This window comes from Aspergillus fumigatus, chromosome 7 (genome assembly GCF_000002655.1).
Source record: "Aspergillus fumigatus Af293 chromosome 7, whole genome shotgun sequence".
Taxonomy (NCBI): Eukaryota; Fungi; Ascomycota; class Eurotiomycetes; order Eurotiales; family Aspergillaceae; genus Aspergillus; species Aspergillus fumigatus.
In genome coordinates this window covers 555,368-580,256 of record NC_007200.1, presented here as the reverse complement: position 1 = coordinate 580,256, position 24,889 = coordinate 555,368, and the positions used below count along the sequence as shown (strand labels likewise).

Here is a 24,889-nt window from a genome sequence, read left to right as displayed (position 1 = left end):
AGCTGGGGAAAATTAACGAGACTCGCTGTAGCGAGGGATCTCGTTATTTACATGGGAAAATAATTGAGGCAAGGGGTTGCGCTCGTTATATCGAGGTTCTCGTTATATCGAGACTCGTTATAACGAGGTTTTACTGTACTACTGTCCATCTACCACACACCACACATTAGTCCATCACCCGGGGATGGGACCTTGTCGCCTTGGTGATTATTGCAGCGACCCTAGTTCTTCACGATCGATGAGACGTCGATGAAGGCTTTGACTGTCATACACGCTTTGGGAATGCATCCTCTCTCCCCGTCAATGAGAATCGACCATTTCGAGGTGCTTGCACATTCGGAGGCCTCGTCCGGTGCCTTCTCGTGTAACCCATTACCTATTTAAATCGGCAACATATCATCCGGGGGTTCATCGGGTGTTCAGATTAACTTGCGGGTCAGAGTCAGTCACTGTTTGCTACTGCAACTAATTCAGTACTGTCGATCCAGATGGCTTAGGGACGCAGTCGTTTGGCTCGAACTGGAATTATTTATTGACAGGAAATATATTTGGAAATGACAAGCTAATCCTATGATGGAATTGTCATTTTTGTCAGGTCACAAAATCTAGAGACAATGCTGATGTACCACTCTGCTCTGCTTTTTTGCGGTGTGAGTTTCACAGCAGAGGCGTTGAAGAGAAGGAATGACAACGGGATGTCCTGCAGTAGTAGATCCTACAGCGTCAATGAGTCGCCCCTTGGAGAAAAGGGAAAACAGCAATGACAGGGTGCTCGTTTCCAAAAAGCACGTGGATGTTGGTGGACTTACTCCTACTTTGGAACAAGTTGTGCCTAATTTTACAGAGCGAAACAAAGAGCTATTTATTGAGAAGTTTCACTAACTTCTGTCATCTTGTGGCTGGTCCCAATCCCAACGGCGGTCAATTTGGACCTGATTTTCTGCAGGAGACAATGCAAAAGCTTTTTGCATTTCCCCCCTCTGATTCTAATTCTAACGTCCGGAAATGAAGTCACTTCACCCAGCCACGTCGCATTGGCGAATGAACCGCTGATGCAGCATCCGCAAGCCGAGGCTCGAAACCTACTTGAGCATGGTTCTGTTTGGTCAATCGGATTAAAGGAAACAAAAACACTAAATAAAAGCAAGACAGGATAAACATTATGTTGTTGGATGCTGAATTCCAGGATGGCAGAAGAGTTCTGGCTGCTTTGAGAAGTAGTCTATTAGGACTTTTGCTATACTGGTATGATCAGATTGAGACTGTTCTAGTTCAGGAATGGATTGCAGTGCAATACCTGTCCGGGTGGGTTGCCTGCTAGGCATTAGCAGGCTGTGTCAGTCTGAGAAGATACTGTCTTCCATGAACCCCTGAACTTCGTGCATACCAAATCGTCCCCTGGCCCACGCCCCTGCTATTTTCTTGTTTGACCAAAGCCGATTTTGCATAATCATTTTGTGATTTGTTATTGTGTCCTGGATTCTCTGGTGGTCTAAGAGCCCTGTCCTCTTGTTTTCTTTGACTCCGCTTCTTGATTTCGACCTGTCCAGTGTTCGAGAAGGACTTGCAGACATAAGGGGACTGCCCAGCCACTGCTAGGTGATCATATGGCGCCACTGACTGGGAAATCATGCCAGGTTTGCCATTCCTCCCAAGTCTCTCTTTCTCTGATTCATTCAGTCATGGTGTTGAGCTCCTCTTAGCCTTGTGCGGCTCGATCACGTCGGTTCACGCCTAAGCATTGGTCCGAACCATGCTGGATGTCTAGGAATCGAGCTACCCGAGACATCAAACTGAGCTCCTTAAGACTATGCGTTTGCGTGTAGCGCAAGTCTGTAAGGCAACCGTTTCCAAATCCGTGCAAAGACATTCATACGCTTTCAGGTGATCGCTCGCGACTGCAACCATTCTCGACACTTGACTCGGATTAGAGACGACGTCAAAAGTACTGGCAGAGTTTTGACTTCAGAATATGTTTTTTTGATGCTAAACACTGGCAAAGCCTGGCCAACAGGCTTCCCAACCAGCACCTCTATCCCAACGCGCAAACATGCTTCTTTATTCTCTTCAAGTTCGGGAGACTAGATAGATACCGCTCTTTGAAGTTTATGGCATTGTAATCCGCGGCTGTCCGTTCTGCAGCAACTGCGTTCTCATCTTGATTTGGCATATCGCTTTATGCTCTCTTAGAGAGAGGAGGTATATCGTCTTCCTGAGACAAAGCTCCTGGAGGTGAAGATCAAGGTGGAGCTTCTTGTCCTGTTGGGTGGCAATTGATTGGGGATCTTGTGCAAAGAGCTCCAAGTCATTTAGCCCAGAGTCCTAGGCCCTTCTGCGGTTACCATCAGGTCATGTTCGTCTCGTGCAACGTTACTCTGTGAAACAGAACCTCTAAAACGCTTTTGATTCTGTCTGTCTGGCCTTCTATCAGCGTGCTTTTGCGGGAGTCCAATCTACTTGCCATTGGAACTGAATGGAACACGGGACAATGCATATGCTCTCCTGGTACAACAAAAGACTGAAGATTCAGGTATCAAGCTTACCATCCTCCTGGCCTCCACTAGTCACTGAGAACACTTGAGGTAAGCTCATGACTGATCTATAAACCTCCTTCGAACGATCCAGTCAGAAGGTGTGGAACAAGAGCCCAAAATATTTCTTGTTCGAAAAAAAAAGCAAAAAGAAGGGAAGCGCAGACATTCATACAACTTGTCCCGCACATTGACTTAAAATCACACCTTGATTCCGATTGAAGGACAGCCCCTTTTCATTTTTCCCCAGTGCCTTCCCCAATTTCTTCCTGAGGCAGACAGAACATGCTGGACACAATCATCTCTGGTTCAAAGACCTCCAAATTCCCAGCTAACCTTTGAGGGAAGCCGCTTCAACCCCCTTGGGACTGTCTCGACTTGAATGAGTGAGTCGCAGACTCAGGAACAATCCAACACTAATCGGTGAAGCCATGACCCATCCTTACTACCCGTCCGGGGACGAGATTGGTCTCGATCAGCAATCCGGACATGAGGGTCATTCAATTTCACCCTCGGCTGGACCTGATGGCCAACCAGAAATGGTGGAGAAAGGCACGAGTTCCGTGAGTCCTGCTCTGGAGATCGATGGCAGAAGTCGAAGCTCTACCAGGCGCCGTATTCAAGTCGCAGTAAGTAGCGTAAAGTTTTGGTGGGCATCGAACAGAAAGAGGAAAACACATCCTGATACTCGCAGTGCAATCGATGTCGCAAAAGAAAGATCAAATGCAGCGGAGATATCGGTGATGGACAGGGATGTTCGAACTGCCGGGCCTCTAGCAATGTGAACTGCCAGTTCTTAAGGGTAATATGACGCTAGCCTACTGAGGGATATGTTCTCTGAGATTGGTGAGCTGATATTTGCAAGGTCAATTCATCAATGCTCCAGACGAAAGTTACCGGGTGGCCGTATCATGCATCAAATGCTACGGTTTCTTCCTCAAGGCTAGGGGTGTACGCACATATGGCCCAAAGGTCTGGACTAGTACCAACAAACTCCCTCGGGGCGCGGCTCGGGTCGTTCTCGAGACCTTCTGGCTACGATCTAGGTACCTGCAACCCTCAGCATCCACCTAGTCGACAGACTTTCAGTTTTGACCACACGGCCAACTATGATAATGAGCCGACAGCACACAATCCTTCGTCATCGTACATGTTCCCCAGTTCGCAACAAGGTATCCTGCCTGACTATTGCGGCCTTGCATGGAACAGCAAGGCATGGAATTCTAACACCCAGGTCAACAATGCCCAGAGCGGAGCAGCATTTCCTACCCAAGATACAGAGAATGCCTTTGCTTCATCCCCATATCCTTTCTTGTTCTCAGGCCAAGGGACTCAGTCAACTGACGTTCCAATGGCATGCACGCCGTCAGATGGACAGGGCGCCGATCGGACGTTACCCAAAGCATCCGGCCGCAGCCAGCTCCACATGGGCATGTCTTCTCCAAGCGCGACTCCTGAAGCCATGTCAGGATTGCTGTTATCCCCGGAATATAGATATGGACATCATCTAGCCACAAGAGCCTCGATCTCGAGTGGTTGCCTTCCGAGCATGCAGCTGGGCTCGAACAGGAACTTCAACGGCAACTCCCCGAACCAGTCAAGGAAGGTAAGTCAGTCAAATGCACCAGACATAATGTTCGATTATCTGCCCATAACATCGGTCGCAACGCCCTCGCATCTTGGCTCCTCTACTGGTACAGCACTCAATGCGTTTGAGACTCTTGACTCAACCGATGACTTTCGAGCGAGCACGGAAGGCCGATCAGCAAGATCATTTTCCCGAGACAGCCGACGGTTCATATCTATGATGGGCTGTGGCTCCGATATCTACGGATATAGCAGCAGTGAAAAGAGCAGGAACCGGTCTGAGACGGCCGATTCTGGATCCACAGCTACCTTGCTGAATGGTCTTCCCTACACACGCCCCAGGCATGCAGATAGTCGTAGCACCATATCATTTGACCTCCTCGCAACCGATGTCTTACCCGAATATCGAGCATCGGGTGAGCTACAGCGAACATCCGTTTCAGCTGTGAATGACCCGGGGGTGGCTTCTGAAGTTTGGCACGTCTCTGATTTGCAGACCAAGACGTAATTTATTGGGATAGAGAAGTCCTTCGCAGGAACGACTGATTTCTGCTTCTCCCTTCTGAAGGGTTCTGCGATCTTCTCATTTTCGTGATAATTTTTTTTTTTCTTTTTTTTTTGGGCTCTCATATCTTTTCTTCTTGTCCACCTGACGATGATCCTAGTATCCGTCGAACCTTGCTGTGCGCGCCTGACTGTGTCTTACTGCGCTTGGACAGGTCAAGATGTTACACTAATACTGGAGGCTGTAGAGTAGTGGTCCAGGGTGGGCGATCTTTGTGTTTACCTATCAATCATTCATGCGTCTGTTGTTTGTTAGAGAACTACCGGCGGCCTGGGTGGCAGATTCATTTCTTTCTCCTCTTTCTTTCAATCACAATGGGTGGGAGTGTGTTTTGCTTTCTCTTAAGATGTCCTTTTACCAGTTATCATTTGTTATATTCCATCTAATTGGACTGATTAGCACATAGTATGCCCGTGGCTAGAGCAACCGATGTCCGCTAGGGATGACAATGATTGCCTGTAAATTTGAGCACCAAAGTATATAGCTGTATTGACGGATAAGAGCTGTCATCTGCATCATATCCACCACGCTAGTCTATGTATGTTGATCTGGTAGGCTGATCAGGACTTTGCATATAACTAGTCAGGGTTGGTTACTAGAGGGGAGGATGATTGTATAAACAAGTAGCTACAAATATGAGACTAATGTCTTGCGTATAAAAGCAGCCTACGGCCCAGCCAGTATTTACCGTTGTCCAAAAGGAGACAGGAAGTGAAGACAAGGGATAGCTGGAGCAGATCTTTTGTCGCCTTTTTTTAAATAGTACATCAACCGAGTCCCGATGTTGGAGGCTTCTGCATTGAGTGACTTGCGGTAGGAGCTGCAGGTAAGAGAGATGATTGAAGGATGCCTGTGTCTGGTTCAGGAAACCAGAGGCGATAGAGAGAGATAGGAAGCAGGAGAGAGAAAAAGAAAAAAAAGGAAAATGAATTTTCATCCCAGAGAATTACCCCAAATCTCGAATTTTCCCTGTCTGTATCATCATGGTCATGATAAAGGGCGTAACAGTATGCGCCACCGAAACCACCGCTATTATCACATCCAGCAGGGTCAGCCCCTGGCCGCGTCGTCCGCTCCCAGATCCGAGTCCACCTCCAACTCCTTTCACCAGGGTCAAGCCGAATGCATTTAGTCCTTGTTCTTCTTGGGTCCCTTGGTCTTGGCGGTACCACGGAACTTCTTGGAACGGTTCTTCCGTTGCTTGCCTATAGATTGGGAAGAGAGGTTAGCGATGGCTAGAATGAGTAACCCCCGGAGATATGGAAGGCATGTATGCACGTCTGATCCAATCCCCAGGGTGCTAGCGGGCGGTGGCTCAAAAACATACGCTGCTGTCTGCTGGCCTTCTCGACCTTAGTAGCGGCACCGATGCGGACCAGGCGGTAGTGAGGCTCGAACTTCTTCAGGGCCTCGTGGGAGTCGTAGATGAGGGCGAAGCCAGTGCTCTTGCCACCACCGTACTGAGTGCGGAAACCGAAGACGGAGACCTGGTCCTTGTTGGCCTTGTACAGCTCGGCGAGCTTCTCGCGGAGCTCGTCCTTGGAGACATTAGCACGATTGGGGTGGAGGACGTCCCTGTAAGCAATCCATGTTAGAATCACATCATATTGATCATCAACCATCACGTCGAAGAATGTCCTTTGCATCTGTGCTTTGAGAATTTCCAGGTCCTCCCTCCATGATAGTATTCCAAGATGATAAATGAACCGATCATCTCCATAATCATTGCCATTTGTTGCCTTTGTATCTTTCGGCCGTTCCGCGTGTTCCACTCAAAATCTTTCTTCCAACACACAAAATCACTTTGAAAAAAGAGGGGAAAAAGTTCGACCGGAAGGGACCCTCTCCCTGGAAATTCTCAAGCGCGTGATAGGGAGGAAGAAAAGGGCTCCTTACACGACCATCTGCTTTCTGGCGAGCAGGGGGTTGCGGATGAACTTGCGAGTCCGCAGGGTAACGGGAGTGTCGGCCATGATTGCGGTGAGTGGGATTGACGAAGAAGTTGAATCACCAGCGGCGAGAATCTGCGAGCGAGAAAAGGAGCAGAAACTCGACAGGGACGAGAGGGTTGGGGGGATTGTCGAAGTCGCTGCTGTCGTTGCCGGGTTTCTCGAAATGCGATTCAATTTTGCTTCCGTTTCGTTGTGCAGTTCTAGCTGTGGGCTCGGCTAGGGCACCCGCTAGCCCATTGAGGTTTAGCGTGCAGCTGACCCGACCGGCCATACATTTGTATTATTACATACTAGTTCAAGCATTTGCACAATGGAGGAAATCGGTTGAAGGCAATATGTCCCTTGGATTGTCTTCTGTTGAGGATGACAGTGACGGTCAGAATGATAATTACGTCTCCTTCGACAAACTGGTCGCGCAATACTTCCAGCAGGTTGAACCCCACCTGCTAGAATTCCCCGATGGCAGGACCATGATCAAATCTGCCGCTCAATCAGCCCTCTACCAACGCATGTTCAACGAGGCGGCCCTGTGGCCGATTCCTCCCCTGAACTACCGGGCTCGTGTTCTAAAGAATATCTTGTCTATACTGGAAGAGTCAATTTCGGACCCTGAAGAGGATGTATGAAAACCCCCCGGTACCATGTTACGTTGCGTAGCGCCGGCCTACAGAGCCTTTTGTATGCAAAGAAACCGACTACCAGTAGACATATTCATTACCTTCATGCTCGCATTCTGACATGTCTCTTCGTCTAGGAGATCTCAGATGATCTCATGGAATGCTGGAGCACACTCGTGACGCAACCAAAGCCATCAGCTCTCCAACAAGCCCAGCAACTGGCCTATGTCAAATACACAGCCCCAGTCCCAGATGCAGATGCAGATGCAGATGGGACTCCTTCAGGAGAACACAGGGCCAACCGCACGATCATCACCTGCGAGTCACGCGGTCTGATCCTCTCCGCAGGAACTACAGGCTTCCGCACCTGGGAAGCGGCCCTGCATCTGGGTTCATTCCTCTCCACGCCCGCCGGGCAGGCTCTCGTGCGCGGGAAGCGGGTCATCGAGCTCGGCGCCGGCACGGGCTTCTTATCCATGTTCTGCGCGAAATATCTCGGCGTGCAGAGCATGGTCGCGACGGACCGCGAGCTGGGCCTCATCCAGAATATCCGCGACTGCATGCGGCGGAATGAGCTTGACCCTGCTATCTTCCATCCTTCGATTTGGGAGTGGGGGACACGCTTATCTTTGACGCAGTGTGAGCCGGAGGACGAAGGCGACGCCGCGGTGTCAGGCAGCGGTGATCTGGCCTTTGATGTTGCACTCGGTGCTGACCTGGTAAGTCCACACATGATTATTCAAAATCATTTCCTGGGGTTCGTGGCTGCGGATCTATGCCTCGCCATTTACAATGCACAGAATATACATTATGCAAGAAATCGTGCAACAAACCTGGCTAATGGAAAGAAGATCTACGACGTCGACCTTGTCCCCCTCCTGCTGTCCACCTTCCGCGACCTCTTCGAAAACTATCACCTCCGAGAATTCATTATCGCCGCGACGCTCCGGAACCAGGATACCTTCCAGACGTTCCTAAAGGCCTGTCGTGAGTGCCTTGCCTCGATCCAATCCAACTGATGCAAGCTCCCCTGCTAAAGGTTTCGCGCAGAAATGAACGATTTCCAGGTGGAATGCATGCCGTATCAGTCTCCCGCTGCGGAGATGCAAACGGGTTTCTTCCATTCGACCAGTATTCCCATTCGTACGTATCGGATAACCAGGCGTGGGTAATGAAACACTGTCGCGTTGGATGGTAGACCATCCCCATGATTATTGATCATATCTCTGGTGTCACGTATACTCTTTACACAGTCGTGACCATGTATCCTACCTATACTGCCGGCCTCTTAAGGCGAGAACAGGCTTGTTCCTTGGGGCAATCTCTGTTTCTCCATCGATAGACGATTACAGCCCGGTCGACCGGTTTAAAGTATGGTCATGAATTGTGGCATGTAGCTAAGCATACGCCATCAGGCAAACGAGACATAAGAAAGGGGCAGCTGCAGGGGTATCATATAGACAGTCAGAGTAAAGGAAAATGTGACCGAAAGATCAGTACTCCAGACCCGTGGCTAGATGCAAAGAATGAAGAGATCCGTCGCGCCAGTACAAGATGCAAAAGTAGTAACATAAAGTTGGGAAACCGAGTATGACGATGAAAAAGATTGACAAGTTGAGTACCAGAAAGTATGAGGATTGGCTGGACTGCAAAGAATGTTACTCGGCCAAGCTCTCCCTCAAAAGTCCCTCATCCAGTTGCTCCGGATGCAATGAGACTGGAGCTGGTGGTGGTGGTCGAAGGCCCATGATCGGCCCTGACTGGTTGACGCCCGGGTACCTGTATCGCAGATTCGGGACAGCGTCGAAACTGGCCCTGCTCTGTCTTGCGCTAGTAGAAGATGGACGGGCAGGTTCTGGCGACGCGGTGCTTTCCGGAGGCAAAGCATCCGACTCGGCCTGAGGCTTAGCATTACTATCTGCAGAGACTGCAGCGATGCCCCAACGACCTCGCACCCAGCCTCCCACTCGACGACTCAACGACGTCTTCCGGTTGGGAGTGACAGTGGACTCGGTCGAGCCACTGTCTGCGGACATAGCAGATGCTGCATCCGCGGCGCGGTGTCGGCCTGCAACGGTAGCGAGGAACTTCCGGGGGGAATGCTCGGAGGATTTTGGTGGTTCTCGATCCGCCGTGACCGTACTGGTTGAAATGATGGGCGATGGTGAGAAGAGCTCCGGCGTAGGCGATATGATGCGGCGTGGAGTGCGAATGGGCAAACTGGATTGAAGATGGTCGCTGATTCTCGAAGGGCGCCGACTGGGCGTATGGATATCCATGCCTGCAATGGAAAAGAGGCTCTCGTGAGATTGCCGTCTGCGTAGGCTGGGACTGTGCGGTGTAGAGAAGACGTCGTCGGATCTTGGGAGAGGCCGGTCAGGGACCGACTCTGCATACTGCGAGGAGGAATCCTCCATCTCCTCGGGTATCACTGACTGCAGCGGCATCCGGTCCAGCTCTGCATAGTTCGTTTGGTCCCCAAAATAGTCGTATGCCAAGTGCATTGAATCATCACCGACTCTCTCTGTTCTTTCAAGTCCATCCAGGGGCCGGAAAGGTACATCAAAAGGGACGTTCTTGTGGCGCGAGGCCATTACCGGAGACGAGACAGCCGTGCTTTCAGGACTAGTCGGTTGTGACGATTCGCAACCGCGTTCCACCCGGTCGAAGATGGATGATGCTCGATACCCTGACTGCGGCGAGCTCGCTAGCGAGGAATCGGCAGCGGGTGATTGCAGTGACCAACGGCGGGAAGCTGCGGCCGGCGGAATTGACACAGACGTCTGAGACAAAATAGTTGAGGTCGAAGAGATGGATGACTGGTGCTGGTGCGAGAACTTCCGGGACGCCTGGGAGGTCGACGCCGAGTGCATGACTGTGGTGGCTCCCAGAGACCGTCTCTTTTTTGACCGACGAAAGATGGTGCTTTTCTCCTTCTTGGAGCCGACGGAGATGGCAGGGGTATGGTAATGATGATGAATGTGGAATTCTTGCGAGACGCGGCGCGATTCTTTCGATTCCAGTTCGTTATTCAATGTTATCGATGACGGCCGGGGCTCTCGCTCATCGATTTCACCGGTTGAAGTCAAGGGCTGATGCGACAGGATCTGATCTCGCAGATTCTGCACCTCCTGGTTCGAGCTTTCGAGCATCTCCCGTAACTCTATGATTCCCATCTGGAGATTCGCATTGTCCTGGAGGATGTCCCGAACAAAGCGCGAGACCACATTAGGGTTGCCCTGATTCCGACCTAGCTCCTGTGCGGCAGCAGCGCCCTTTAAGCGTCCAGCCGCACTGTCAAGCTCGCGCTCCACCGCTCTTCTCCGCTCCATGCGCTGGATGAGTTCGTGGTGTCGCTCACGCTCCTCTCGGGCCTCCTTTTCGATTCGGTCAACTTGATCATGTAGGTCTCGGAGGGTACATTCGGCCTTCTTCCATCGCTGCACGGCTGACTTGCTATCTTCCTGGGCCACTTGTAGAGTCTCCTGCAGTCTCGACTGTTCGGCCTCCATCTGGGCCAGTTGGACTTCGAGTTCTGCTGCGCGCGCGGCCGACATGGTCACTTTGCGCAGCTCGGCCTCTCTACACTCTAGGGCAGCCGCGAGCGACTTGGCATGGGCGTCCGATTCGGCGACGGCCTTGTTCAACCCGTCCAACTGCTCCAGCAAACTACGGTTTTCTTCGATGATGCGGGCATTCTCAGCCTCAACCTGGCGCTTCTCACGCTCCAGATTCTCAATGTTGGCGAGTAACCGCCGGCGGTCTTCCTCCGCCTCGGCCATGTACGACTCATGGCGATGGAGCAGAGCCTGGATAGCAAAGGTTAGCGATGACGAGTTCATTGATGGGAGATCTGCTGCAGGTTTATCTGCTTGGACAGCCATGACGGACTGTAATACAGTGGGAAAGAATCGGGGACCGCAGTCCCTGAGCCGCCATGATGGGCGAGTAACTAAGCAGTAGACAACAACGGGGAAGAATAAATGCTCGTGTTCTTTGGGGGGAACTTCGCCTAACCCCCAATATGGACAGGGAATATGGTCGAGAATGCCAGAGTTCAAATGCTTAACAATGCAGAGGAGGAGAATGTGGGAAACTATGCGTATATACAAAAAACTGAGGTATGTGCGCAATCATAACCACCAAACATTAGGCACTGATGATGGAGGCCTGACGTTTCTAGAAGGCCTCTTTTCTCGGGAGGCGAAGGAACAGACAGTAAGAGAAAAGGGAAGCCACCAAACGTACCTGGCCCAATCGAGCAGCTGTTTCAAGATCCTTTTCCAATCCCTCCAAGGCTAGGTTATTATTTTGGAGGAATGCACAATCATTACGACCACAACAACAGCGAAGAACCGCTGGAGTTGAGGAGGAGTGGGTAGGAATGCAGGAAACCTGCCCTGCAGGGCCCGGACTATGCGGCCGGGGATGAGAATCCATGGCGGAGGAGATCAGGGAAAGGAATGTGACCTTCCCAGGAGAGTTTGTCAGTTGATCTCTAGAGTGGATAAATAATGAGCTGGCACCCCTTGACGGCGCGATAACCTGGGGCGAAAGCGCCAGTTCATCGAAGCTGAGACGTTTGGTGGGGCAGAGGGAAGGATGATTTTAGACCATGCAAAAGAGATATCATAGAGAGATATGGTAATATGGTGATAGGTATGACTGCTTCTTGTGTAGATACTGGTACTACGTGATTATTATAAGCAGATCATAAACAGTGACGATATTACCCAACGAGAACTGAAGAAAATCAGGGTCGTTGATTATGCATAAAGGCGGAGAGCGCCAAATGAACATGTGAGCTAAGGGAACGGAGCATTGGTGTTACTATGCCTTACCATATTGTACCAGGCTGGACCAGGCTACCTACCTTATGAGCGACTCCGTACCTTACCTTACCTACCTAGGCTCATAAGACATTGTATGGTAATATTGCAAAGCCATGATACCGATCTAAGGAAGGAACCTGCAACACTTCCACGAACTACTACCTAGATACCTACTCTGTCACATTCCTCTTACACAAGTGTATGCAGTGTATGTCTTTGTAAAAATAGCCAGAATTAAAGCAATAACGATCATCTGGATCTGCCAACGTCCAACAGGCAGACTGAAAATGAAAGAACTCTTTTGAGTCTCATCCCATCATTACCTCGCATTATCGTTACCAAAGAGGTCGAGTACTTTTGGTCTTTTATTATGAGACACACAGGCAGTCGCCGAGCATTGTCATTGAGGCCCAGCCACCCACGTTCGCATCCCTGCGCAACCCTACGCTACGTGGTGCAAGTGCTCGGTACTACGTTGCCTTGGTATTCTTCAGGCCAAATTCATAACTACCTAAGTCGATGCTGCTGTCTGACATGGTCGCCTGATCCTTTCAGTGGACCATTCTATGTTGCTCTCAATAACATACGGTCTCTCGGTCAGAGTTCGGACAAGATGCGCCAGATTAGAGGGGAAAGGTTGTAGTTCCATTCTCGTATGACACCATGAGCCTTCAAGAGATTACGAGTTTGGTTGCTCTTGTTAGATCGCCGGCAATCGCCCTAAAGCAAAAAATCATTGCGCACATTGATAAACGCCCCAGCGCCGCCCTCTTCGCTGATCTCGTTGACAAGCACCTCCGTCTGTTGATAGAGCCGCTCCAGAGCGGCTGAAGATGGCTTCCCGAGTGACACTAGTAAGAGAATCAGTGTTAGCAATTGGCTGCATTGAAGCACACGAGAAAAGCACAGCTGACCTAGAATGGCAGAGTTAAGTTCTTCCGCAATAGCTACGCGTCCTGCAGGATCAAGGTAGTGACCGTGCACTGATCGTTTCGGATCCTGATAGGCAACCAATGAGAAGATGTCATCCAGCACCTTCTTGTCGCCGCCTCGCTCGTCGTTGGGGTAATCCATGCGTAACTGCTGCCCGTATTGAACCGCTTCGGTGAGAAGCTCGTGAAACTTCCCTGAGTTCTCGGATTCTTCGGTATCCATGCCCTCGGTATCCCAGCCGTCACCTTCCTGTAGTTGCTCATCAAGTTCCATCTCCTGGTCGAACACCGCACTGCCATCGGAAAGGCCGTTGGACGCTTTGCCTTTCTTCGACGCTGCCGAGGAGAGCTCGTTGCAGCGCCGCATCATCTCCAGAAACTTCCGGCACCGTAGCTTGAATTGAATGTGAGGATAACTCTCTAGAACGTTTCCATAGTAGGCATTTGTGTACTTGAGAGCCTTGTCGATGTCACCCTCCAATATAGCGGCACGAATTTCTACCCGCAAAGATGTCAGGCTGGCTCAAAACAATCGGATTCAATGGAAAGCAGGTGTGATCTTACTCTGTCGGTTGATCGCGTCAAGTCCTTCTCCCGCTTCATACTTTGTAAGGGATTCCTTTCGACCATTCTCCAGAGCCGCTGACTCCGCAGCAACCTCTTCTGAGAAAGCCCGAGCGGTGTCGACATAGCCTTCATGAGTCAGGAACTGTGCGACTAATTCTTGAAGCAAAGCGTTCTCATCAAGCGGTGGTTGTAGGTTGGCCGTGCTTGTTGCGTAGATCTCCGAATGAATGGAGAACTTCTCTCTCTACGTAATGAAGTCAGACTTTCTGCTAACATCAGGTGGATATACCTATGGAACATACTTTGACCATGCCGTCTATGTCGAACATGAAGGGCTGCTGACCGAAATTGGCGACCAAGTGTACTGGTGGTTGCTTCTTCATCCCCACAGAGGGATATACTTTCAAATTGCTTAATTCTCTGAAGGCATTCCCTTATCAAGCAAGTCAGTTTCTTTCACATAGACTGATATTAGGGCGGCCGACATACCGAGGAAGACGCCATTCTTGGTGAAAAAAGCGCATCCGGTGACGAAGTTAACGCCACACCCAACAGTATCATTTGCACCAAACGTCGGGCCGTACGGTCGTCCTTGTCCCTGATTCTCCCCAAAAAATGATTTGCCATCATCACCGTGGTATGCCCAAGATTCTTGCTCCCACCCGGGAAGCCTCTCAACGGACGCTTTGCTGCTCGAGAACCCGATTCCTATCATCCTGCACACTGTCAGCACCTCCTCGTCAAATCCACGCGAAATACCTGCCCTTCCTTAGGTTTTGATAGAATCGTGATCTCAAAGTAATAAATGCCACACTGCGGGGGCATGGGGTGATCAGCACGGACTGCGGCAGCCTCATGATCGTGCTTGTTTGCCGGGCCGGGATACCGGATCTCAAGCCCCCCGTTTGTGAGCTCTATACCGGAGTATTTATCATTGTCGCTCCATCGTGAGGGGAGTGGTGGGAGATGATCGTCGTCGCTCGGCGGTTCCCTTTCGATGATATCATACGTCATCCCACGATGGGAAGGAGCTATACGAGGCAAGCTTGCATGGCTAGAGGAAGCCGAGAGAGGGTTTGAAGTAGAAGCGGAAGGTGGAACATCTCGTTGAGAAGCGAGCTTTGTTCGGCGAGCGGCCTCGAGGCGAGCGATGTATCGGGAGTTGCGGAGATAGGATGGAGTAAATAATGAGGGATCGGAGAAGCTGCCGGGGTTCTGAAATAATGTATCGTATCGAGGAAGGTTGGCAAACTTCCGAGAATAAGGAGGAAGTGAATCGCCAGGCGTCGTCCTCCAGGGGGAGTTTAACTGCATATCTGCATCCAAGGCGGAGGAGGAAGGCCTCAGTAGTCGGCCGTCGGGGTAGTAGGGTGGGGGGTATGAAGTGGTGGAGTTAGAGATAAGAGGATGGGAAGGAGGACTACTGTTGCTTGGTGGCGAGAGAGCAGTCCCAGACAGGACCGAGGCGTAGGAAGAACGGCGTGGAACAGATGAGATGCTTGGACCGGAATATGAAGTTGACAGAGGAGGAGCTCGTCGAGCTCCACCGGAAGGGGGCAAAGGCGCATCAGTCATGCTGTCGTCGTTTCGCTGGATGGAGCAAAAGCCAACGGCCAGGCGGGTACTTTTAGTGACGAAGGGGGCATCCGACGGCCCTCACGCGAGCTTTCTCTCGAGGCAGTACCACGCTCATTCCACGGTTAGCAGCCGACACTCGATCAAATCATCACCGTTTGGTCGGTAGAGTAATAAATTACTTTTTGACTGTCTTTACAGCCACCACAATCTCTATCCTCTTTTGCTCTGTCCGTTGTCGCCTGTGGTGGAGTGATGCACTTTGTTTTCCGTGAAGGCAGAATCAAGAACAAGCAGCAGCAACAGCAACAGTTGAAGCGTCACTACTAATCAGCTCGTCAACCGGAAATAAAATCGTAGCAGATAGAGAATAGCGTCAATGTTGATGATACAGCTCGAGTCAGCACCGTACTTCTGGATATAAGAAAAGCAATCAAAACCACAACGTGGAACGCCGTATTAGAGTGACAGAGTAGTAAGAAAGAAAGGACAACACGCAACAGTAATCGCTACCCGTTCGACAGGAGAGAAATTACTGAACGAGCTTGGAGCGACCGAAGAAGGGGAAGTCGCACGAGACCATGATGGCATGAGAAGGAAGAATTAGGACTGCGGGGAAAGGACACGGACTGGACGGGGGCTTCTCATTTTGGGGGTTGGAATGGGATAAAGAGGGGACATTGGTATATGCTACATGGGCAATAATAATAAAAGTACATACTCGCGAGCGCTGTGATCACCAGACGAGTGATTGATGCATCAATCCTGGCATTACTGGCTCTACTGGGGTTGGCTGTGCACCACCTAGGACCATCCTACGATATACTTGCTCTGGCTGAGACTCAGTATATATATGCAATTAATTACTATGTCGCCGACATGAACAGTCCACATCATACCACTCATGGTACTAAGCACATCCGGATCAGTCATTCCATTCCAATTATGTACGGGAAACATAAGTAATAAGCACCAGCCATAGAGCCCCTCGTTAATGACAATCCTGGCTGATTCTAGGAGCCGATCTGACAGTCGCTGCCCCTCTGTCGGACAATTTCCTGCCAGTTTGTTTCAAATAGCCAGCGATACCAGAATAGGACCCTTTGGAAGGCCAGATGGGTGTGCTATTTCGATACTGTACGCACATCCAGTCAAAACATTGAGTCCTATGGGAAGGAACAGTGCTGGCAGCGACGGGCGATATCCATTGATGAAGTGGCTGAATGAGAGAGGACGGCAGATTAAATTATCCTCGAAATCTTCAACATATAGAAAGCATGACAAGTTGAAATGATTTTCTTTTCTTTTTTCTCTAATGCATGGGATTGCCCATGTCCAACATACTCAAAACACTCAATCATCGGACGGACTCCTGTATACCCGACATTTGCAGTGCAAAAGGGCCATATCCTAATATCCTCCTTTGGAAACCCTAGTGATACATAGACAAAGATTAATCATGCAAGACTATCACACGAAATGAAAAATCGAGAGCACACCTGTGACATGCAGCAAAAAATAGTTTGCTGTGCCGCAATAGTGGGCATTACGACGAGAACGGAAAAAACCAGCAACGAAGTGTGAAAGACATAAAACGCCAACGCCGAGAAAACCGGCCTTCAAGACACAAAACCACACGCTTGAAGATGTCAAAATGAAAGAAAAAAGGCGTAACCAGACTAATATTGTACAAGAAGAGTAAAGGGTGAATGGAGGGACATAGCAAACTTCAGCTGGACGAAACTATGCCGTCATAGCAATTGCTGGTGAAGATGCTTCGGTAATATTAGGAGGGACCGGAGTCAGCTCCGTATCACCGGAGTTGCTTTTCTCGCTGGGCGCACCGCTAGCACTCTGGTTGGCCTTGCTGTCGCTATCACCGGTATCGAGAGTGGCTTCTTTCACCTCGTCGTTTGTCTCGATCTTTTGTGGTCGAGGAGCCCGCCATGATGGCAATTGCCACTGAACACCAGTGAAGCTCTTCAGCTGGAGGGCCTTCCGTTCCCATTTGCGACAAGGGGTTCCAGATCGATCCAAGGCGCGAAGACCGGCGTTGATGGCACCCATGTTGGCTTTGGGTCCCAACCGGGAGGAGGTTACTTTGACAGAATCGGCAGTACCATCGTCACTGTAGAATGCCAGAGTTAGCAAGGTGGTAAAAGACAGAGGGACGGCGAGGGAACAAGGACGTACAGTCTGGGCTTCTTCTTCGGGCCAGGCTTTCCCCTTGGTCTAGAGAAAGATTCGGTCGCTTGGCCAGCGCTTCGCTTGGTTCCCGACTTGGGAGCCGGTAAACCGTTGCGACGAGGGGTATCTGCGGCGGATGTCCCAGGAGCAGGAGTAGATGCGGCATCTGAAGCATTGTCGACGGACGATGGTGGGACGGGAAGGTCTGCAGAGGACGAGGCAGGAGATGAGGGCTCTTTCTCCTTGACGGGTGGACTCGCGCTGGTGCTATTTTTCTTGGTCGCTTTTTCTTTCACATCCGGACTAGCAAACCGACTGAGCAGTTCCGGCGACAACCTGAGGATGACGATTGCCTTGGGGGCCGCAGACCGGTTGGAACGGCCGTTTGTGGTGGATGTAGCAGCCGCCATTGATTTCATCTGAATAGAGAGATGTTTGCCTTTCTCTTGGGAGGTAAAACAGTGATTTTTCTTTTCTTTTACTTTTACTCTTGACAAAGGCTGTGGCTATACCCGTCAAGAGCAAAAGTAGCAGTGCCGATTAAATGTGTGACGCAGGATGATTAGGATGTAAATGTGATCGTGATGTGAGTGTCAGATGGACAAATTGCGTAGGTTGGGCTGAGCTAGTTGGTTCCAAGACGTTCGAAAGCGGAGGGCGACACTTGGTCAGGGCGAGGCAAAAGTCTGGCAGGGCTGAGGTCGGTAGCAAGGGTGAAGCAGAGGTGACATAGTCCGAGGAGGCGGTAGTGGTGGTTGTGGTGGTGATGATATTTGGGGAAGTAGAGAAAGAGAGGAAGAGGAGGGTTAGGGAGGAATAATAAGGAAGGATGGACGGGGGATGGAAGAAAGGGATGGGGATGTCGAGGCGCTGTGTGGTGGTTTCATTGTTGGTTGGTTTGTGTGTGTGTTTTTCTTCTTCACTCGTCTACTTTAGGGGAACTCAGCCAGACTTTCGTTCGGTGCGGTCAGAGTCAGGTCGATTGTCAGGGTGAAGAGGCCGATGGATGGGAGAGAGTATGGGAATGTCAGACCGGCGTTCGAGCGTGGTATTATTACCCTGGTACGCGTCTAGTACCAATCAATTACGCAGAGAATGAGTCCCAGATTTCTGTAAATGACAGTACCGTACACATCACTCTATGACCAGTAATACACATACTACCTTAGGTACTTGGCCTCATAGCGAGGCGTGCTTTCAGTATAAGGTAGTAGAATGCCTTCATTTGTGTATCATAAATTCCTATTGCTATGGACTCAATTGGAACGCTTATTTGCCTTATAGATGACCCATTGACACTGGTCTCTGTCATTGACTTTCTTCATTGTCAACGGTCATCGAGTTACTCCGTCTACCTAGGTCCCTCCTCGCCGTACGCGTCCGGAGATGATCTAGTATTCACCCTAAAGTACTTCGTAATAGATCCTGCTCAAGGGCTGCGCCTAGTAACCCCTCCCCATGACCAGGATCTCATTGAATGCAAGTACTAGATTCGTTTCTTATATTCATTTCTATATTCGCCGACAACTCCAGAGACTAGTGTGCTATTACTTCCAAATGGTGCTACTCGAAATAGTGCAATTCTCTATGGATTGGTATCTATCCCGCATCAACCCGGGTATCTAGACTAAATTCTGAATTCCACAGCTTCCGTCTCGCCCGATTCCATCCAATATCCACAAGAATCTCCGTCGATTGTGGACTGTGATGGTCCTATGGCTGTATTGACTTTTACAAGGTAAAGGCTCATAGTGGATGGACCACAATCATCATCATCATGCTACTCCGTAAAGGGTCACCACCACCACCATTACCATCACTTGACAAGACAACACCATTCATTCAACTGATGCATCAATTGTCATTGAGTGTTTCACAGTGTCTGGCCTGGATCACTACCAGATTAATGGATCAAGCAGTTCCATCAATGAAAAACAGGATCATCATCATCATTCCAGTCCCACAGACCATCTCCATACAATCTTACTTCTGTAGCCAAGACGCGCAAGAACGAGACTGCTCGAGAACCAGAAAATCAGCGCCCCCGACCGGCTCGCCACATTCGGAACGAATCCACGATCGCAGAAAGAAAATCCACTTGAGGGCAAAACGAAATTTCCATTCGCATCCGTAATCGTAATTGCGCAATCCCAGCTCAGAGACTAAGTGACTAAACCGCCCAGCCTCGGGAAATGAGAAATTTCCTTGAATCCATGGAAATTGGTGAGATGCACAAGCGGCTTCGTGAGCCGTCCAGTGTATCGGGTGTTTCCAACTCACCTGTCACTAACGTAGAATGATTTTTGGAGTGGCCTATGGTAATTAGTCGGATATGGTGATGATAATTTCTCGGAACTGAGGTTGTTTAGTCAACAGGTCTACAGGTCCAATGTATATATTCAATTATCTCCATGCGCAAAAAGCTGCCAAAATATATTCAACTGTGGTATCAATGCAAATGACAGGTGTATAACGTGCGAGCGGCCGGATTCAATCAGCCTTGCTATTCTTTTCCGGCTTCTTGCGCTCCATTACCTGCGCGATAGCCTGCTGAACTTCTGGACTAGCTCTCACACTGCTCAGCACAAGACCCTCCTTCATTCCCTTTCGCAAGGTTGCAATCCCTTCCCGGTCTCCTCGGAAGGGAGCAAGACCCAGCTGAAGAAGCCGTGTAGCCTCGCCGTCCGTAGCCCGGGAGAGTTGAGCCAGCTGCGCGAGCCGTTGCATCGTCTGTGGATGGATACGCTCGCCTGGCGCAGATGAAGATCCCTTGCTCACTTCTGGCGGCGTCAGCTGGGAGATGAATATATGTAGAGTGACCGAAGCGCGCTGCGCAAGAGTCAGGATCTGGAACGGTAAGAGGTAGAAAGTGGGAGAGATTCCCAGCAAGCTTCGGATGGCCGGTGGGATATAGAATCCAGGCATGAAAAGCGCTTTAGGGCGAGTGATCAGGGCTGCTTCGAGCGTGATGAGCGCAGCAAAGGTGAAGAAGCGCCACTGATTCAAGTTAGTAGACTGATCCCATTGCTTCAGGAAAGACCTTGGTTGATGGCTTACATAGCGACCCCAATTTGACCAATAAGTAAAATTCAGAATAATGATAGTCACTAATCCAACCACATACTGCGGTACTGATCGCTGCAGCCCAGCAAACAGAAAGTCCTGCATTGTCTTCCGATCACCCCAGGACAGTATATCTGGGCCAAACCGGTCGTATGCGAATCGCTTTGCAGGGTCCAATAACGTATCCTGTGCCAGCTTCAGATACACAAAGTAATCATCGGATGGGTCACCATCCCCGTAGCCGCGCTTGTCCGGGTGATGTTGAGCAGCAAGCCGCCGAAATCTCGACTTGATAGTCCTCTCGTCGGCCAGGGGAGAGACACCGAGAGCGCGGTAGAAATCGCCGGTAACCTGGACCTGATGAAATGTTTCGTAGAGTGTGTACAGGAGATAGCTCGTGACGACTAGGATGAAGATGCGACGGCGGTGCCGAGCATACCGCGGTGATGGTGGCTGGGGTCGTGGCTCCCCGGCGCGGATTGTAATTCCGTAGTAGACATTCTGGAGTATCGAAGTCACATACTGCAAGCGACGCAATAGTGTTAACAAGAGTATGACGATAAGAGGTTGACATGCGCTCAATCATCTGCGCGGAGGTACCTACATTTGGAAGCACAGCCCACCCAACAAAGGACAACAGGGACGACATGACTACAGACACACTGTCTCCATCAAGCAATAAAGCGCCGGATTCAACTATGCGACGACACTAGAAAGCTGGACGGCGATGTTTACTCTGGCGCTGCACTTGCAATATGGTTCGCTGTCATCATCTTCACCGCCTCATCCACCGCCTACCAAATTCTCCCCTATGGGGAAGAAAGTTAGAAAAGCGAAAAAAAAGTTCTCGACCTCCGCCAAGTCGATCTTCAACACTCCGATAGATTGGACTTGGGGCGTTCCCATTGCACAATGACTGTCGATGCAATGGATGTAGACTCGAGCCCTGCGCCTGCAGCAGTGGCCGAGCCTGAGCGGAAGCGCAAACACAAGCACAAGGACCATTCCTCGAAGAAGAAGCGGAAGCACGACTCCAACCTGATCGCCGAGACAACAGTCCACGAGACGACAAGTAAAAAGTCCTCCAAGAGCAAAGAGAAGAGCAAGCAAAAGTCGTCTGGGAACGCACCATTACCATCCGGCTCGCCGTATGTTCTGACCACCGCCACTCTTTACCTTCCGCTATCGCCCATCTCCATCTCACCCACCCATGCGCTGGCCTCTCTGCTGGCAGAGCACCTCTCGCCTCTCCTCCTCACATACTATTCGCCTTTACAGGGTGTAATCCTGGCCTACTCCAACGCCTCGATATCGAGCGAACCGCCGAGCGCGTCTTCCCCGTCGTCTGATCCCCAAGACAACCCGCAGCCGTTGACGCTTGCAAAGTCGGCAGACGAGTACGGCGTCCTGTACGTCTACCTGACAGCTACATTCCTAGTCTTCCGCCCGCAGCGCGGCCAGATACTCGAGGGCTGGGTCAACGTCCAGTCCGAGGGCTTCCTGGGTGCCGTCGTCCTGAACCTGTTCTCTGTCGGAATCGAGCGCAAGAGACTCCCCTCGGACTGGAAATGGGTCCCACCCGGCGAAGAAGAAGAGGGAAACGGATTCAACAGCAGCGGAAAGCCAAAGAAGAAGGTCTTCTCCTCGACCGAAGATGAAGACGACTCGGAACCCTCGTCCCACTTCGACCCGGAAAAGGAGCACTTCAAGCCCATCTCGCTCGCCTCCGACGCCAACCCCTTTTCCGAAACCATGGACCCTAACAATGGCCCCGCAGCCGACGACGACGACGACGACAAGTCCGCCGCCGAGGGCTACTTCCAGTCCGTCTCGGGCCACCGTGTCCGCGGGACTGTCCGGTTCAGAGTCGTCGATATCGACGTCATTCCCGGTTCTGATCGCGAACGTGGCTTCCTCAGTATCGAGGGCACAATGCTGTCGCCCGAAGAGGAAGCCCGAGTCCTCGACGACGAGCGCAATGGGAATTACTCTTCTATGACCCCTCGGCCACAGGGCCAGTGGGAACCCTCGAGCACTATGTCTGGCGCATTAGCAGGTTTGTCCTCAGCTGCTCCTAGCACTGCCGATGCAGATACGGGAGCCTTGGAAGAAACACCGAGCAAGAAGAAGGAGCGCAAACCGGAAAAGGAGAAGAAATCCAAGGCCTCGAAATCAAAGAAGAAAAAGGAGGAGAAATGATCCACATGAACGATGATAACTAACTAGTTTTTGTCATGTACCATAGACGCACGACGTCTTTTCCCTGTTATATATTGAATGCTTGTTTTGGCGTTAGAAGGGAGAAATCAAAATTCATTCAGCGTTGTCATGGTACCTGCTAGTGAAATACAGAAAAGCCCTTCCCCCAAAACCACGTCCTGAGCCGTACTGGCACCGGAACTTGATAGATGGCTTGGATGAGCTACACAATACACAATCTTGAAGCGCCTGGCTATTTATGTCGGAGTCAAGGAACCCGCCATGTGCACGCACTGCGTGATCATGGATTACATCGTCACCTCCTGCGGCACGTCAACCGCCAACACATCCACCCCACCCTCAATCTGCGACTTGGATGGCATGTTGCCCCGCCGCATCAACTCGGCGCACTTGGACATAATGGGATCCATGCCCATCGTCGCGACCGCCACCACGGTCTCGCCCTTGCAGTAGTACGCGGCGAACTTGGCATTGTCCGGCTCGCCCTTGAGTACCAGTGCATCCCAGCCAGTGGGGGCATTCCCGCAGTAGCGCAGCTGCGCACCCAAGGCGGACCAGAAGATGGGGATGAACGCCTTGGGGCGCAGGGACTGCAGCGAGCCGGTGTTGAGGGCGTGGACAATCGCGCGGCCGACGCCGCGGCCTGCATTCTGTGCGACGTTCCAGTGCTCGATGCGGGTGGCGGTGCCGTTGACCGGGTCTGCGCCGGGTCCGCGATATGGGTACGTGGCGATGTCGCCGATGGCGAAGACGTCATTGTTCAGGCCGGGGACGGCAAAGTACTCGTCCGTCTTGAGGGAGCCGTCCTTCTCGAGCTGGACTGCTGGGTTGTCTCGCAGGAAATCGGTGGCGGGGCGGACGCCTACGCCCAGGATGACCAGATCCGCCGGCAGCACAGTGCCGTCTTTGAGGTGGACGGCGCCGACTTTGGTGGGATCGGCCGTTGACGGGGTTGCCTTTTCGACGCCGGTGGCCATCTTGAACTTGACGCCGTTCTTCTCCAGGTTGCGCTGGAAGATGCGGCCGACTTCGACGCCCATGATGCGCTCCATGGGGGCTTCTTCTTGGCCGACGATGGTCACCTCGTTCTCCTTGGAGAGGGCGTTGCCAACTTCCATACCGATGAACGAGCTCCCCACAATGACAATCTTCTTGTTCTTGTCGCCAACCGCCTTGAGGATGTTCTGCACATCGGTCACGAAGCGCAGCAGGAAGATGTTTCCAAGGTCATTGAAGCCTTTCATGGGCAGTGTACGCGGCACGCCACCGGTAGCAAGAACCAACTTGGTGTACGGGATGGACTTGCCGGACTTGGTGGAGACGGACTTGCTGCTGAAATCGACGGAGGTCACTTCATCAAAGATGGTCTCGATGGAAGCGGCCTCGTACCACTCCTTAGGGCGCCACTGGATCTTCTCGGCATCGGGAATGAGTGCCTTGGACAACTTTGTCCTGTCAATGATGAGATTTGGTTCTTTGGAGATAATGGTGACCCCTCCCTTATACTTCAGTTCACGGAGGGCCTGAATGAGCCCGAGCGTTCCGCTTCCACTATAGAGCCCGACTCGTTAGCGGTGTAGACCTTGTCGCTTGAGAAATAAACCTTACCCGCCAACCACGACCACCTTCTCCCCAGTGGAAGGGCTGCATTTAAAGACCGGATCCCTCTGTCCAGATTTGATCGCAGCCTCCTCGCCCTTGATATAGACCGCACCGTTCTTCTCCACAAGCTCGAACTTGTTCAATGCGTTGGGAGCAGGCGCATCTTCCACATCACCGCTCCCAATATTGAAACAGGCTACCAGAAACGATGATCAGCATGTACACAGCCCACTCCCTTACTAGGACCGACATACCGCCATGCCACGGACAGGTGATTCGACCATCAGGCGCAACGACGCCCAGCTTCAGGGGAGCCCCGTAATGAGTACATTTGGGGCTCATCGCATGCACCTGGCCATTGAAACGCAGCACCAGGACCTTCCCACCCTCCACGCCCTCAACCTCGGACTCGACCTTGTCCATGTTCTTGATGTCCGCTAGGGACGAGATGTCCTTGAGTTTGTATTCCTGCGCCATTCTGGATGGTGATGTGCGGAATAGTGCGCGCGAAGTAGTGGTAGTCAATGATCTGGTAGCTTTGGTTAAGGGGGACAGAGAGGATGGATGAACACAGCAGGAGCAGGAGCACGAGGCGGAATTGCGACAACCACAGGCACAGCGGCCGGCGCGATTGGAAGAAAAGGATGAGGATGAGGATG

General features: G+C 51.2%; 9 protein-coding genes across 9 annotated transcripts; 3 read left to right on the top strand and 6 right to left on the bottom strand.

Annotated features, from left to right (window-relative positions):
• Window positions 1–3,228: 3,228 nt before the first annotated feature.
• Window positions 3,229–5,008, top strand: AFUA_7G02150 (uncharacterized protein). Its single transcript, XM_741624.2, has 2 exons — window positions 3,229–3,333; window positions 3,397–5,008. The coding sequence occupies exon 2, from the start codon at window positions 3,409–3,411 to the stop codon at window positions 4,624–4,626; it is 1,218 nt and encodes a 405-aa protein (XP_746717.2). The 5' UTR covers window positions 3,229–3,333; window positions 3,397–3,408; the 3' UTR covers window positions 4,627–5,008.
• A 273-nt stretch (window positions 5,009–5,281) lies between these two features.
• On the bottom strand, window positions 5,282–6,810 carry AFUA_7G02140 (40S ribosomal protein eS24). Its single transcript, XM_741625.3, has 3 exons — window positions 6,580–6,810; window positions 6,011–6,258; window positions 5,282–5,888 (listed from the first exon to the last, which is right to left on the bottom strand). The coding sequence occupies exons 1-3, from the start codon at window positions 6,654–6,656 to the stop codon at window positions 5,812–5,814; spliced, it is 402 nt and encodes a 133-aa protein (XP_746718.2). The 5' UTR covers window positions 6,657–6,810; the 3' UTR covers window positions 5,282–5,811.
• Window positions 6,811–6,947: 137 nt separating this feature from the next.
• On the top strand, window positions 6,948–8,427 carry AFUA_7G02130 (protein-lysine N-methyltransferase). The gene is made up of 4 exons (XM_741626.3): window positions 6,948–7,255; window positions 7,390–7,971; window positions 8,104–8,239; window positions 8,303–8,427. The coding sequence occupies exons 1-4, from the start codon at window positions 6,971–6,973 to the stop codon at window positions 8,422–8,424; spliced, it is 1,125 nt and encodes a 374-aa protein (XP_746719.2). The 5' UTR covers window positions 6,948–6,970; the 3' UTR covers window positions 8,425–8,427.
• A 483-nt stretch (window positions 8,428–8,910) lies between these two features.
• AFUA_7G02120 (uncharacterized protein) lies at window positions 8,911–11,692 on the bottom strand (the record flags this gene model as incomplete). The annotated part of the gene is made up of 2 exons (XM_741627.2): window positions 8,911–11,061; window positions 11,501–11,692. 2 exons carry the CDS (start codon window positions 11,690–11,692, stop codon window positions 8,911–8,913), a joined length of 2,343 nt encoding a protein of 780 aa, XP_746720.2.
• An 855-nt stretch (window positions 11,693–12,547) lies between these two features.
• On the bottom strand, window positions 12,548–15,998 carry AFUA_7G02110 (uncharacterized protein). Its single transcript, XM_077805156.1, has 7 exons — window positions 15,341–15,998; window positions 14,347–15,271; window positions 14,073–14,299; window positions 13,886–14,016; window positions 13,581–13,827; window positions 12,999–13,514; window positions 12,548–12,935 (listed from the first exon to the last, which is right to left on the bottom strand). Exons 2-7 carry the CDS (start codon window positions 15,156–15,158, stop codon window positions 12,805–12,807), a joined length of 2,064 nt encoding a protein of 687 aa, XP_077661285.1. The 5' UTR covers window positions 15,159–15,271; window positions 15,341–15,998; the 3' UTR covers window positions 12,548–12,804.
• Window positions 15,999–16,105: 107 nt separating this feature from the next.
• On the bottom strand, window positions 16,106–18,347 carry AFUA_7G02100 (uncharacterized protein). Its single transcript, XM_741629.2, has 2 exons — window positions 17,352–18,347; window positions 16,106–17,286 (listed from the first exon to the last, which is right to left on the bottom strand). The coding sequence occupies exons 1-2, from the start codon at window positions 17,762–17,764 to the stop codon at window positions 16,902–16,904; spliced, it is 798 nt and encodes a 265-aa protein (XP_746722.2). The 5' UTR covers window positions 17,765–18,347; the 3' UTR covers window positions 16,106–16,901.
• Window positions 18,348–19,835: 1,488 nt separating this feature from the next.
• On the bottom strand, window positions 19,836–21,057 carry AFUA_7G02090 (J domain-containing protein; the record flags this gene model as incomplete). Its single annotated transcript, XM_741630.1, has 2 exons — window positions 19,836–20,909; window positions 20,932–21,057. The coding sequence occupies 2 exons, from the start codon at window positions 21,055–21,057 to the stop codon at window positions 19,836–19,838; spliced, it is 1,200 nt and encodes a 399-aa protein (XP_746723.1).
• Window positions 21,058–21,320: 263 nt separating this feature from the next.
• On the top strand, window positions 21,321–22,607 carry AFUA_7G02080 (DNA-directed RNA polymerase I subunit RPA43; the record flags this gene model as incomplete). The annotated part of the gene is made up of 1 exon (XM_741631.1): window positions 21,321–22,607. One exon carries the CDS (start codon window positions 21,321–21,323, stop codon window positions 22,605–22,607), a length of 1,287 nt encoding a protein of 428 aa, XP_746724.1.
• A 308-nt stretch (window positions 22,608–22,915) lies between these two features.
• nfr1 (putative AIF-like mitochondrial oxidoreductase (Nfrl)) lies at window positions 22,916–24,707 on the bottom strand (the record flags this gene model as incomplete). The annotated part of the gene is made up of 3 exons (XM_741632.1): window positions 22,916–24,179; window positions 24,237–24,426; window positions 24,485–24,707. The coding sequence occupies 3 exons, from the start codon at window positions 24,705–24,707 to the stop codon at window positions 22,916–22,918; spliced, it is 1,677 nt and encodes a 558-aa protein (XP_746725.1).
• Window positions 24,708–24,889: the final 182 nt, after the last annotated feature.

Coding starts and splice junctions, on each gene's coding strand:
- AFUA_7G02150 (XM_741624.2), top strand. CDS start 3,409: ATGCTCCAGACGAAAGTTACCGGGTGGCCGTATCATGCATCAAATGCT.
- AFUA_7G02140 (XM_741625.3), bottom strand. CDS start 6,656: ATGGCCGACACTCCCGTTACCCTGCGGACTCGCAAGTTCATCCGCAAC. Junction 6,259..6,579: donor GCCAGAAAGCAGATGGTCGT/GTAAGGAGCCCT, acceptor GATTGCTTACAG/GGACGTCCTCCACCCCAATC. Junction 5,889..6,010: donor GAAGGCCAGCAGACAGCAGC/GTATGTTTTTGA, acceptor CCCAATCTATAG/GCAAGCAACGGAAGAACCGT.
- AFUA_7G02130 (XM_741626.3), top strand. CDS start 6,971: ATGTCCCTTGGATTGTCTTCTGTTGAGGATGACAGTGACGGTCAGAAT. Junction 7,256..7,389: donor TTTCGGACCCTGAAGAGGAT/GTATGAAAACCC, acceptor CTCTTCGTCTAG/GAGATCTCAGATGATCTCAT. Junction 7,972..8,103: donor TTGCACTCGGTGCTGACCTG/GTAAGTCCACAC, acceptor AATGGAAAGAAG/ATCTACGACGTCGACCTTGT.
- AFUA_7G02110 (XM_077805156.1), bottom strand. CDS start 15,158: ATGACTGATGCGCCTTTGCCCCCTTCCGGTGGAGCTCGACGAGCTCCT. Junction 14,300..14,346: donor CTATCAAAACCTAAGGAAGG/GCAGGTATTTCG, acceptor GACAGTGTGCAG/GATGATAGGAATCGGGTTCT. Junction 14,017..14,072: donor CAAGAATGGCGTCTTCCTCG/GTATGTCGGCCG, acceptor TTGCTTGATAAG/GGAATGCCTTCAGAGAATTA.
- AFUA_7G02100 (XM_741629.2), bottom strand. CDS start 17,764: ATGAAATCAATGGCGGCTGCTACATCCACCACAAACGGCCGTTCCAAC. Junction 17,287..17,351: donor CCGAAGAAGAAGCCCAGACT/GTACGTCCTTGT, acceptor GGCATTCTACAG/TGACGATGGTACTGCCGATT.